Source organism: Lichenostomus cassidix, chromosome 3, assembly GCF_008360975.1.
Source record: "Lichenostomus cassidix isolate B80296 chromosome 3, HeHo_3.0, whole genome shotgun sequence".
Lineage (NCBI taxonomy): Eukaryota > Metazoa > Chordata > Aves > Passeriformes > Meliphagidae > Lichenostomus > Lichenostomus cassidix.
Genome location: NC_139483.1, coordinates 7,582,454 through 7,595,738, shown reverse-complemented (window position 1 = coordinate 7,595,738; position 13,285 = coordinate 7,582,454). Strand labels below are relative to the sequence as shown.

General features: G+C 43.4%; 1 protein-coding gene across 1 annotated transcript in view; it reads right to left on the bottom strand.

Moving 5' to 3' along the window:
- The window catches only part of PCSK2 (proprotein convertase subtilisin/kexin type 2), a 100,470-nt gene extending 89,726 nt beyond the window's left edge, over nucleotides 1-10,744 (bottom strand). The window contains exon 1 of the mRNA XM_085054270.1: nucleotides 10,252-10,744. Within this exon, the coding sequence (XP_084910396.1) occupies nucleotides 10,252-10,437 (186 nt within the window). The 5' untranslated portion in view covers nucleotides 10,438-10,744. The remainder of the gene's footprint in view (nucleotides 1-10,251) is intronic.
- Nucleotides 10,745-13,285: the final 2,541 nt, after the last annotated feature.

Here is a 13,285-nt window from a genome sequence, read left to right as displayed (position 1 = left end):
CCTCTAATGAAGTAGAGCTACAAGAGCAACTCAGAGAAAAATTAGTTGGTTATTGACAAGAGCTACTCAAGAAGGCACAGAAGATGTGAATTACTCTAATGCAAAAATGCTAGCCCTTACCGACACTTAAAGAAGATCTGACCTCTCTTGTAATTCAAAACCTTTACTCCATGCCTGTTTAATGCTGGGCTGCCAAGCAAGAGCTGATAGACAGAAAGTGCTTCACAGGGAAGTTTCTGTTGTTACACCACGCTGAACAAGCCTTCCAGTTGTCAGGGAAGGAGTCAGTTCCTGGAGAAAAATATGTGCTTTATGGGAGAGAAGCTGATGGGTAACAACTAGAAACAAAACTGTGACATTAAAGTACAGGAGGGTCACACTGTTTTGGTTTTTTTTTTCTTTCCTTCTTTTAACAGAAGGTAGTATGCTTTAGAAGAGCAAGGGAAGGAAGCTTTAAGGAAAACATTTTCAGCAGAGCCAAGATGAAGAGAACATTTCAGGACACTGCTGTTTTCCTCATTGTTGTAAAGTTTCTTGATTCTGTTTGGAGCAAGTCACAGATATTAATCCCCACTATTACAGCATCAGGTCAGAGGCAAATCCTTTACTTATGCCACCATGACCTGGAGAGAGCTCCTGTTGGCTCCTGTACACAAGAGCACAATGGTCACTTCACAACAAGCAGTAACTGCTCTGAGCAGGGTCAAGAGCTCTGCAGCAGACAGAACAAAAAGCATGGCTCAAACCCAGCAATAATGACGAGAAAGGAAAGCAAACAGCAGCACCACCTCTTCCCCTTCCTCTTAGGACCTCCCTCACTGACCTTCCAGGCAGCTGTGAAATAAGTCTTTTACCTCCAATTAATAAATGATGGAAGCTTATTGCTGGCAGAAATTGTTTTCAGTCCAGCATGTGCTTATATGTTATCTTGTTCTTATTACATTAGTCAAGCAAGGAAAATGCAAGGTTTTACTTAATCACTCAGCATTTCAGCCCTTAGAGCCTGAAATACTGGTTTCTCTACCAAGGTATAATATATTTAACATGAATAATATATGTTCAGTCAGAAGTGGAAAAAAGGGATTTTACAGAATCATAGAGTGTTTTAATCTCCATCAAAAGAAAGAGAAAAAATCCACTCGCTATTCTGACCAAGTTTTATTCTGAACTATATCTTAATTGTAGGAGACATTGAATGGTTTTATAGTTAAGAGATGAAAAGTACATTTGCCTGTGAAGTTTGGGGGTTTAAATGGTAATTTAAAAATTAAAAGATGGAAATGCTGCCAAGATGATGATGTCGCAATCCACGACTATCATTCCCTCAATGTTAGCAGCCAATTCTTCCAAATTTGGAAATGTGTTCCAGCTCTGATTTTTGATACTACTTCACACAAATTCTGAACTGACAGTTCCACTTTACATCTGGCTCAGGGTAACTTCTAAATAGTTAAATTCAGTTGAAACACAGTTCTAAAATTAATTGATACAGGGAAGCATGAGGTCCCCATGGGACTGATGGGAATCCAACAGTCATGGTTATAGCTAATTCACCATATCTTGGCTGCAGCTAAAAGCCTTAAAAAGAAGCTTTTGCTGCACTTGGTGTTGCACAGCAGGTGACAGAGAGTACTCACCCACAGAGCAGATTTCAGAATCACACTCCTCCGTCTCACTGGCTTTTCATAAAGAATAAGTAGGCAGAAAGAAGGATCCTCTGTCATCAGGAAAGGGGAGGCTATATTCCACCTCTTTTACTACCCATACAAGGAAGAGATTTACCTCTTTGGCTCTAGTTTAGTATCCAAAAATCATCTGAAATAGTGCAAATTTCTCTACCTAATAATAATATTTAAATCTATATTTGCTGTTGTTTTCACAGATTGGTTTTTTGGAAAAAGCAGCTCTGACATATTACCACCCTATTTATCAGGTAAGCAAATAATCTAGTTCAGTCAGGAGTATCTGGGACACATTTGCCAACTGGTTTGATGTAAACACTGAGGTCACTATTTCCATTTGCTTTCTGCAGACCAAGTAGTTAAGAATATAACATTTGCACAGAAGTTTGGTTTGAGAAGGTAGGTAATACATGACAACATCCCAGTTCATTCCCTGTGAAAGAGCTGTTGCTACCCAATTAATTTGCTTATCATCCCAGTGTATAAATGGAGAGAGTGGCCAAGCTCATAATTTCTTTTTTAAGTCCAAGCTCCTGCTACTTGCTGAACACAGCCAGCATTCAGCTGAGTTACACTGTTGAGCTACTGTCATAAATCCATAACCAAATTGTATTTCATACAGCATGATAAAATGCATGTCATGACCACTCAATTTCACACAGTACACACAGAATTCAGCTCTCTCTGGGACACTGCTTTCTGTCCCAAAGCACAGGCTGAGCGTGCTGAGCTGAAATTAAATCTCCATTTCAGTAGCATAGGGTTTGCTTTTTCAGTGAACTCATGAGAGTTAAATGCAAAGCTCGCCTTGATTTACAAGAGCAACACACCAGACTGGTCTTTGACAAATAGTCGAGCAGTTCAGCTTCCTCCTACCAGAGGCCATGGATGGATGGAATGCTGGGCTGCTCACTGCAATATTTATAGCCACCATGCAGCAGCATCCTGTAGAGAACTGACCCATTTAATTATCTGAAAAAGTTGGAAGAAAAAAATAAAAAGGAGTTTCTGATGATTGCAATAACATTGCAGGACAAAGGTAAATTTTACATATATTAACAGCACTGAATTTACTACTACTGCTCACACAGAAACTACCCACCCATACTGTCAACTGGAATTGCACAGAAGGATTTCCCAGCTACAATATTTTAATAAGAACTGGCAGAATTAATCATTCATTTTAACATTTTGGCTTGACTTCCAGATCACAGAATTTTGCATGAGCATGGACATTTCTCAGAACTTACTAATGGAAACGATCTACCAAATAAATTCTACCTATGTTTCCGCAACTACTTTGCAACTGCTTTATTAGAAGGATTTGAAACTTGAGTTGCATGTATTAATTTTAATGGAACAATTCCATAGATGGATGAGGTTAAGGGTCACATGCAAACTCCTATTTAGCTGCACTGTAAAGTATTACCAGCATAACTATTCCAGGAAGTCTGAAAGATCTTTTTTGTTGTTGTTGCATTTGGTTGGTTTTGTTTGTTTTTTGAAATCAACATGGTCTTACTGCTAAAAGCTCCACCTGAAATTAAATTTCTGCTAATACCATTCTGGAATGAGTTAAATATGACTTGGAATGAGTTAAATATGTCAGTACTCCTACACTGACAGCAACAGCACTGCAATGGGGTTTGTTTCCCCACTTTACCCACACCAGCATAGTTACAGCAGTAAAAGATTTCCTAAGAGTTGGCAGGGTCTTATATCTTGTCACCTGTCATGTTTTGAGAAAAGAATACAAGGCTATCTTTCACCTTCACACAACAGTTGGCTTTCCAAAGAGATAACACAAATTTAAACACCTCTGCCCTTTTCTGAAGGAGCCAAGCAGCAGACTCAATCTCTGGGACCATTTGCCTGCTAATAAACAAATGCCAAGGATGCCACAGGATCTCAGAAGGAAGCATTTCAAGCTGGCAGAGAATCAATAATTTCGTTTGGTCTAGAACTTAAATTTGGATTTGAACTCCCAAACCAGAAACAAATTGCCCTCCCTCACTTGCAGTAACCTAAACCATCTGGGTCTGGTTAGGTATGACAAGGGGATCTGTCCATCTGGCCTGATGCAAAAACCCAAATCTTCAAGGCAGGGTACTCTTGCATAAAGAGTTATCCTTTCACTCCACAGCTCTGCAGCCTAAGGTTGAGGGGCAAATTCAGTTCTGGGTATGTTAACAGCAATATGTCCATATTGCCTCCCAGTAATGACTCTCAGACTGCTTGCAGCAGCTGAAAAGCCTACCTAGAGGAGTGAGAGATTTAAGTAGGACCACAGACAGAGGCACAGCATATGGGATCCCAAAGGTCAAACACACAGAGGGGATTCATATATCTGTATGCTGTGCAGCCGAGGAATAGCCTGAAAGTCGAGGGAGGGAGGGAGGGAGGGAGGGAGGGAGGGAGGGAGGAAGGAAGGAAGGAAGGAAGGAAGGAAGGAAGGAAGGAAGGAAGGAAGGAAGGAAGGAAGGAAGGAAGGAAGGAAGGAAGGAAGGAAGGAAGGAAGCCCCAGAATGACAGACACTAAGGGCTAGATGGCAGGAGATAGGCTAGTGTACAGCATCTTCAGTCCTGGGATCACAGTGCTCATGGAATGCTGTCCACTTCCTCATATGTTTCTCCTTGACACTGGCTAAACTAAATATAACGAAATGTAAATGAAAGCCAATAATTGCACATACCCTGTTGGGCTGCAGCATCAAAAACAAAAGCAAATTAGAAAAGAACTGCACTTGTGATGCAGGTCCTGGGTCTCTACCACATATTCTATTTTGCAAATGGGTACAAATACTATGGAATAAACAAAATTCGAAATGCAGGCAGCTTTATAAACAGCTGGAATTTCATACCTCTGTGTTTCCTCTGTGTTTACTGTGGTTCAGGAAACAAAACAAAAATCTGTAAAGGTAAGGTTTAAGCTGCATGTTTTGCCAAGAAACTACACTATATATTCAAAACAGTAATGGAATAATTACAGCAGGGACCTATAGTAGTGGAGACTGACCTTCTTGTTTTATACTCAAACAAGTGTAAAATCTGGCAAGGTAATTATTTTATAGCTGAAACAGAACACTCACCACCAGCAAACAGTCTGAGTCTCTGGTAGAGGAGGAGGTTTAGAGAAACTGGGTTAGGGATGTACTTGAGCCTGTGGTTTACAGATCTTCTTGATAATTTACAGCTTTCATGGGCATAATTGATTACATTTAAGTACCAGGGATTTTTTTTGCTTGTTCAAAGTTAGCCAGCTAGTGTTTGCTCCTGCAGCTGTTTAAACATTCAAGGCAGAACACAAAATAAAATTTAAAAACTCAACCAAAAAAAAGCAACATTTCCAAAGAAATACAGTATTTATGTATATAAGGCAAACTCACTTCTAGCACAAGAAAATTCTTATTTAATTCCACTAACATTTGTCTTCAGTGTAAATGGAGTAAACAGGCCTTTCCAGACTGTGCCCAGTGACACACCTGGACTCCACCTGCGAGGAGCCAACAAGGCTTCCTCCTGATGCAGATAGCTGCTCTCTTTGCATCTACCCAGTTACATTCTTCATGTGTTTTTCTGGAAAAGGGAGGTCTACATCACCACCCAGCAGTGTGCCTGCCCACAGCAGGATCAAACTTTCCCTGCTACTCAGATGCTTCTTCCTCCTAATTTACACGCATCAGGATGGAAACTGAAGCATTTGCTGCTATGGCAAGATAGCCTCTTGAAATCTCAGTACTGCTCAATTAGCATTTGCATGAAATTTACATATTTTTTGTCTTGCTAATACAGAACTGCAACAGCGAAATCTAGGAAATTAAAGCTCTCAAGTTCCTCAGAAAAATTACATTGTATCCTCCATGTCTAAGAGGTTTTGCTACTTCTACAATAAAGGAATGCTTTTGCAAGCAAACATCCTTTCCTCTAGACCAGCATCTAACACAAAGCTAATAAATTATTAAACACGTATTAATGCACAGAAACACTGCACTCTGAGGCTTGATCTTCAGTCCTTGGATTCCAGCTGGCCCATGTGGGGAGCCCTGAGCTTTTTGCCTCCTCTTTACATGGGATGCTTCATTGCTTCAGCATCTGTTACCCCACTGGAGCACTCCTGCACCCTCCATGCTGCCTTTACCTGGCCACAATTCACACTTGCACGAGTCCTTGCATTAGCAGCACATATGAAGGTAACACAAGCATGTTTAACTGTGAAGTACAGACCATCATATATATGCAGACCATCATATATATGCACAAATGGGTACAGGGTCTGCCAGGAGCCTGGGTAAGAATTTGCCTTTCCTTTCTCTTCTTTGCTCCAAGCATAGGTATTAGGGGAAAAGAAACAAGAAAGATATGTACATACAAAAATACGTACATCTAAAAACACACATCCAGACCCACATCCACAGACAGCATTTTTTCACATGCACCAAATCCCATCTGTCCATCACAGTGACTCCTGGACATGCAGAAGCATAGCCTGTCTCCTTAAATATGAAGCAAGACAAACACCTTATTTTCCAGATTTAGAGCTTGATCCGCACAGAAGGGCATTTTAAGGTTTTAGTGTGTACATCCCAGGATGAAATGTTCAGGATTCTTGACAGAAATCCCTGCAAAGAGCTCCCAAGGCTGCAAACTCATTATTCTGCCTCTTGGTCTGCCTTACATCAACTCCCACTCCACAGGCTCCCAGCCTAGATGCAGGGAGCTGGGCTGCTGCAGCTAGAAATACAGCTTCTTTACCTGTTAAGTTTTGCTTTTGATAAGTCTTTAGTTATGCAATGCAAAGAAAAGAAACCAAGAAAACTTGAACACTCCCAATGTTTCATCAAGAAATTACTGGTTGGCTCCACAAAGCTTGGTCCTCAATCAGCAGCTTCCTAAGCAAAAACAGGAAGCAAAGAAGTCACAGCTGTGAGAGGTACACTGAGTTTTGCAAGATTTAGAGGGAGAAGGGATCAGGTGATACATCAAGGAAAAAATAGACCAGCACTGGGCAACATAAACATAAAATTTTCCATGTTTTGAAATCAATGTTTGGTTCTTATTTTAAAATCTGAGGCCACTGAATGCTAATTGTTTAAATCTCTTCACCTCAATGCTACTAGAAGCAGAATATTTAATCTTTTAGTTATGGTGGCATTTTGTGGATTGTCTCAGTCTCACTGCTGTTGATGAAATGGAAAGAGATGCCTCAACTCTGATCTCCACACAGAAGACCTTTCCAAATGCATCTTCCAACTCTCCTTGTTAGAAATTAATTAAGAATTGCAAGGCAAGGTCTGAAAACAGCTTTTTTCAGCCTGCATTAAGAAATGCATTCTGGTGGCAACCATGCCAGGAGGCAAATAAAACAAATAGGGGGAAAAAACCACCAAACAAAACCAAAAACTTGTTCTTTTTGCAGTTCTCACAATATTAGGGAGGCATTCTCACAATTCCTGAATGCTCAAAGATGGTAAAACTAACCATTTTAAGAAAAAAAAATTTTATATCACAGCATCTGTTTCACCAGGAATATACAGGATCAATTCTGGGAGGTATAAATGGATTGAAAAATTGCAAACATTAAAAATAACAAAGAGCACAATCGGCATTACAAAGAAGTCTGTATTCAGGATTCATTCAGGGAAGATAAAGAAAAACTGACTAGTGGTTTTGACACTGACTCATGTTAGGATCCTAGACCTAAACATAAGCACCTGTTTATGTAAGCACCAAGCCCTTCTTAATCAATTCATCAAGCACTGAATTTAAGGCACACATTTAGCCCACCTGATGTCTTGTAGTGGTTTCAGAATGATGGTAGGAAGCATGGCCAAAGAATCAATTAGAAAGCACATCATGCTGTTCCTAACATTAATCTTAAAGGCAATGCTTTCTCATGTATTTCTGCAGAAATCTGCTGTTAAGTAAACATAATATGCACTTGCTCAGAGATTGCTTGTTATTGGGGAAAATACCATGTGCACTAAAAAGACATAATTTAAAAATCAGCTCCCATGAAGTCATGTTAAAAGAGACCTGTGATACCCTAACAGGCATAAAAGAAATCTTTCTCATACATATCTTAAATTCACACACAGGGAAAAAAAAAGCAGAATCTGCCCTTGTGTTCCTAATGGGAAAGTCCCTGCACTGAAATAAAGGTGTTTATTTTCAGACAATAGCTCTTCTCCAATATGAGTAAAGTTAACCACATTTGTTTTCAGTAAATACCTCAATATATTATCCAAAGGGCACGCGTCATTGAAGTATCTAAAAGATCACTTCTCCTTGTGGTGTAACTTGGGGGGGAGGTGCTGGTATTTTTTGAATATTTCATTAGACAGCATATCTACACATGGTGCTTTCCCCTGAGAGTTTGCCACTAACAGCTCTGTGTTTCTCTACACATGGCCACGTTCAACTTTCTGCACTGCCGTTATCGCCATGAAAGCTGAGTCTGCAGACTGTAAGCTGCTAGACAAGCCTGATGATAGCAAAACACAGAGAAGACTCTTCAGCAGTACTGAAGAGCCACTGGCATAAATGGCATAAGCTTTTATTAGCAGCCAGTTATCATCACCCAAGCCTTGTTAAGAATGGAGATTGCTATCAACCTCTCATGGATTATCTTCCAGCAAAATGTCAAACCCTACCAACTTTTCCTTTTCCCTAAAATTACTACCTTGCAGAAAGCAGGATGTTATTTTCTTACAGTTCTTGCAGCTGTGGAGAGGGGTGGGAGGCTCACTAGTATTTGAGGGACAGGGATGGTATAACCCAGAGACCTTGAGACAGCATGTGCTGAGCACAGGACACACTGCAGCCACCTGCTGCTCCATGCCATGAGCACATACACACATGACACCATGGCTCTGCTGGGCTTCATCCTAGAGACACCTGTGTCCACAGGAAACAGCCCCACCATGGTGTGTCCTGGAAAACAGGGACTCTCCTCTTGCACACCCGAGGGACTTCCCTCCAGCTCTCTCCTGAGATGAGCTCCAAGGCTGATTTCCATGATGAAGCTGTATGTCTCCTAATGAGGCTGAAGCATCCTGTAGAGAAGCATGGTGGAGGAGAGAGGATTCTAACAGCCCAGAAGACGCATTTCTCCATCCTGCAAAATCCTCTCTCTCTCTCCCTGTCTCTTCCCCACCTGGATCACAGGATCATTTGAAAGCATCTATCAAACGTTCTAAGAAATTGAGCTATTCAGGGAAGTACCCTTCTGTCCTCCTAAGGCCTTATCAGTAAGATAACCCCAGGATAGGAGGGAGGGAGCACAATCAGGAAACAACTAGAAGAGGAAAACTGTTGACCAAAATGCTGTACCTAAACCTCATATAACAAAACCTAATCCCCACAATGAATCCTTTCCCAAATGTATCAGCAGCCCAGCTCTGTCACTGTCAGGACAAGGCTGTGAGCCTAAAACAAAAGCATCTTATCAGCAGCAGGAGTTAGCTGTGGTCACAGCAACAATGATCTTGTCCTCATTTCTCTAACAAGCTCCCACTGGAGTTGATACGAGGCAGCCTGAGGGAGGGAGTCTCACTTAATATGCTTTCTTAATTTTTATTTTTAAATCAAGGTTTAAAGCCCTGTCACTCATTCAAGTTCAGGGTGCTATTATCATTCATTTCCTTGGATGTAGGACCAGGCTGTCATTGCATAACCAGCAGGAAAAGAAAAAAGACCAAACATGCAAGCAGCAAGACTCACAGCCCACTTTTCTTCCACACACCTCCGAACAGGTCTGCCAGGAGTTATATTAACCAGGGCATTCTATTAGCCTCTCCCTGTTTCCAAAACAAGTCTTACCGTACCCTAAAATATTTAGAGACCTAATTGTTATTTGAATGGGAGAGATTTCTTGCAGAGCTGGATGCTCTAGGAGCCGGGAGGGGACCTGCCGCTCTGGCTATGTTTGATTTCCTAGTACCTCAGCAGTGAAAACAACCTCCAATGGCACTTGAAGTTTCCCAACTTACATTCATTAGTGAGAAGCATTGTTTGCTCATCATGCTTAATATTAAGCAGCTTCTTCAGCCTAGGGTCATCCTATTTTTCAAGGAGAATAATAGGGATATTAAGAAGCTACCAGCCTCACAAACTTGAGTGACAAAACCCCTATGAAATTTTCCATTTAAATTGTGTGCAGGCTTCTCCATGGAGATGAGGCTTTCATTTTTCCGTAGGTACTCCGAGCAGTTGCAGTCGCGCTCGGGAAGCCCAGGACGGCATCCCCAGCCCCGCAGGATGGGAGCTCCCCCATGGCACGATGTTTACATAGTAAGTCAAAAGGCACCGAGTTACCATGTGGGAAACACGGCTCTCTCTCCAGTCCAAGAAAACCACCCTGCTGGGCCAATGCCGAGGAGCACTCGCAATGGCCCTTGGCACCACTAGTCCCCCGAGCCCCTCGGGAAGCGGGGATTAACGCGGGGACAGCGGGACGTCCCTTCCCGCAGGTGAGCGGCAGGCAGAACCGCGCCGCCGGCATCCCCAGGGCAGGACACCCGACGCGAAGGGCACCGCAGCGCTCCGACCCTGCGCGGGGGGCTAGGCTTACCTTCCGCACCCCGCCGAAGCCGTACTCCGCCGCTACCCGCTCGGCCTCCGCCTGGCCCCCGCCGTGCAGCTCCACCAAGAAATGGTTGGTGTAGACGGCTCCGCGGGCCGGGGCGCCGAGGAAGTGCAGCAGGAGGAGGAGGAGGAGGAGGAGGGAGCCCCGAAGCAGCGGCGGCCCCGCCGGCATGGCCCCGCGCTGCGCGCCCGCGGAGGCAGCCCGCCGGGCGGGCAGGCGAGCGGGGAAGCGCCCAAAGGATGGGAGGGGAAGAGGGAGGAAAAAAAATTAAAAGAAACGAGAGCGGCAGGAGGAGAGCGGCGCGCCGAGGAGCGGCCGGGCGGTGCGGGCGTGTGTTCCGCGGCGGCCGAGGGGCAGCACCAGCCGCGGGGGGGACACGCCGCGCTGCCAATCATGGGCGGGGAGGATCGCCCCAGCCCCCCCCGCTCCCAGCCCACGGCTCCCGCAACATTCCGCACGCCTCCCCGACACCCCACCCACGCCTCATTGCCACCTTACGCGGTCCTGCCCCTACAAAGCCGCACCCCCCGATCACACCCGCACAGCACGCAGCAGCCTCCCCATCACTCCAGCCGAGCCCTCCCCAAAGCCCGCCGGTCTTCTTCCTGTGGGGCTGAGAGGGAAGGTCGCCGAGTGGAGGAAGACAGCCCGGAGCTGAAGCCTATACACGGCTGGCTGTAGGGACAGGAGAACCAAAGACTTTGGCGAGACCCTCCCCGCTGGGGCCAGCGCCCGGCTTCTCTCTTCGGCCCGGCGAACACAAAATGTCTGGAGGTGCCCTCAAACCTCCCTCTGTAGCCAGAGCCCTGTGCCCGCTGCACGCAGGGCCGTCAGCAGCCAATCCCTCTTTTTGCAAAAGCAAAGGGACAGGGAGGTGGTCAAGCAGCCCTAGGGCAAAGCCAGGGGAACCTCAGGCCCAGGGCTCCTCACTGTGCACTGACTCCCAGTCTGTACTGCCAGGATGCTCAGGAACACACAGGTGTCCAGATTCCCTGAGCGATCCCCAGACGGCTTGCAGGGGATGACTGGAACAAAAAAGTACTTGGACCTTCTCTGAGACAGCCAAGGATTGAGAGTGTTCCATGTACTGGTGGGATTGCAGTGGTAGCAGCACCTGAAAAGAATGGGAGATCAATTCTGTAAATAATCTGCCATCTGCAAAACTCTAATTGGAAAGGAACAGGACAGATTATGCAAATTTATGGCAAAGTATAGTTTAGCTCGTTCCTAAGATACATCTGTTAATTTGTCATACCAAACGTTAATCCTTTGATGGATCCCTGAATGATCCCCTAGGAAAGACTTGGGTACAAAACACAGTACCACCTTTAAAACAAACAAAATGATAGATTTACTGTAATCTGTCCTGCAAATGGTCAAACGGAGTACAGACATTAAATAAATCATGGAAAACAAAGGAAAACATCAGAAATCACAAATGAGACTCTTCTTCCATTATCCTAAAATGCTTTAGAAAATGACAGAAGAGCTGACCGCATGATTGTGAATCCAAATGAGCATTGGTTTGTCATGACAAATTATTGATTTCCTTCTTTTGGATAAAAGAAATCCCTGTTCAAACAGAAAGGAAATGGCAACTTGGAGCCTAATCCAAAGCCCAGTTACATCAACAGAAGTGCTATAAATGAATGACTGATGTTGAAAAAAAATCAAACATGAGCAAAACTAAAACGTGAGAAATGGCACAGTAGAGAAGGAGAACAGCTTTGCAGTCTCATTAAGAGATTATGTTGATAGAATTCAGCTTTTAGATGTTTGTTCTAAGCAGAGACAGCTATTAAAAACCACTTTATACATTATTTCTTTAAGGCAAGTTGTTTGTTTTCACCAATAGTCAGCAACACCTCTCCTTACAGTATCTTTGCCAGTATTAAAGCAGATCCTGATGCATGATCCATTCCCAGGTAACCTGGGGCCTCTGAACTCCTGGATCAGTAATACCTGCTGGTGACAGCTTGAAAGCCAATGAAGGCCCTACTGGTTTCCATCCACAGCTGTTCCTTGGTATCAGAAACAAAAGGAAAATAAAAGCATCTTCTCTACTTTAAATTCCTGTGTATAGATCTTTCCCCAGAGGTCTTCCCTTGGTTGACACACCTCTTTTCATTTTGTTGCCAGTCCATAGAAAGAGGAATATCAATAACAAAGGCAATGGAGCAGTCCTGGCTCCCTCTATCCAGCAAGGCAAGATCCTGCACACATTCAGAAACAAGGATCATAACACAGGTCTGGGTGAGGGATGTGACTAAGTCATTCACTGTGCATATTGTGACAGTCCCAACTGCTGCCTGACAGTACTGCTCTGCAAGCTGCTGCCACCAAAGGGACTCATTGCCAAGGAGGGAGCACCAACTGTCTCTAGTTTATAAACCTCACAATGACAAGCTTTAATGGCTTTGCCTATGTGATGTTAAAAATAATAATAATTATTAAAATTATTAGTTTAGGAAAGACTGGTTCAAAAAGTAAAATCTAAATAATACCAAGAAGAGAAAACCCAATGAAAAGCAGCAATTTACAGAAAAACAGTCATTACGTTGATGACTACTGAAGTTTAAGACCAGACAGGAGCACTGGGATTTCTAACCTAGTACTTTATGTTAACTGTAGGGCTTATCGGCATTAATTCTTGCATCTGGTCTGTAGTCCTTTTTTTCCTTAACATACAAATGTTGAATTAAAAATCAAAATTGATCTATTACAGCCATTGGGGAAATGTTCCAATGACTGCTTACAGTAATTTGTAAAAATTATAACTCTTCCTCTCCTTCAAATGCTGATCAGTCCTACATTGGCTTCTAAGGTTGTTTCAAGGAACTGCTGAACTCTTATTTTCTCCACATGAGTTTTAAGGGTGTGATGAAAGACATAGAGTAAACTCTCCCTAGAATGTCTTCCTGTAAGGCATCTTTTCCATCCCTTCAAATGTTCCCATAAATCTTTTTACTCCTTGAATTGTGAACTGTAGCTGCATCAGATATTTTTTCAGCAGAGGTCA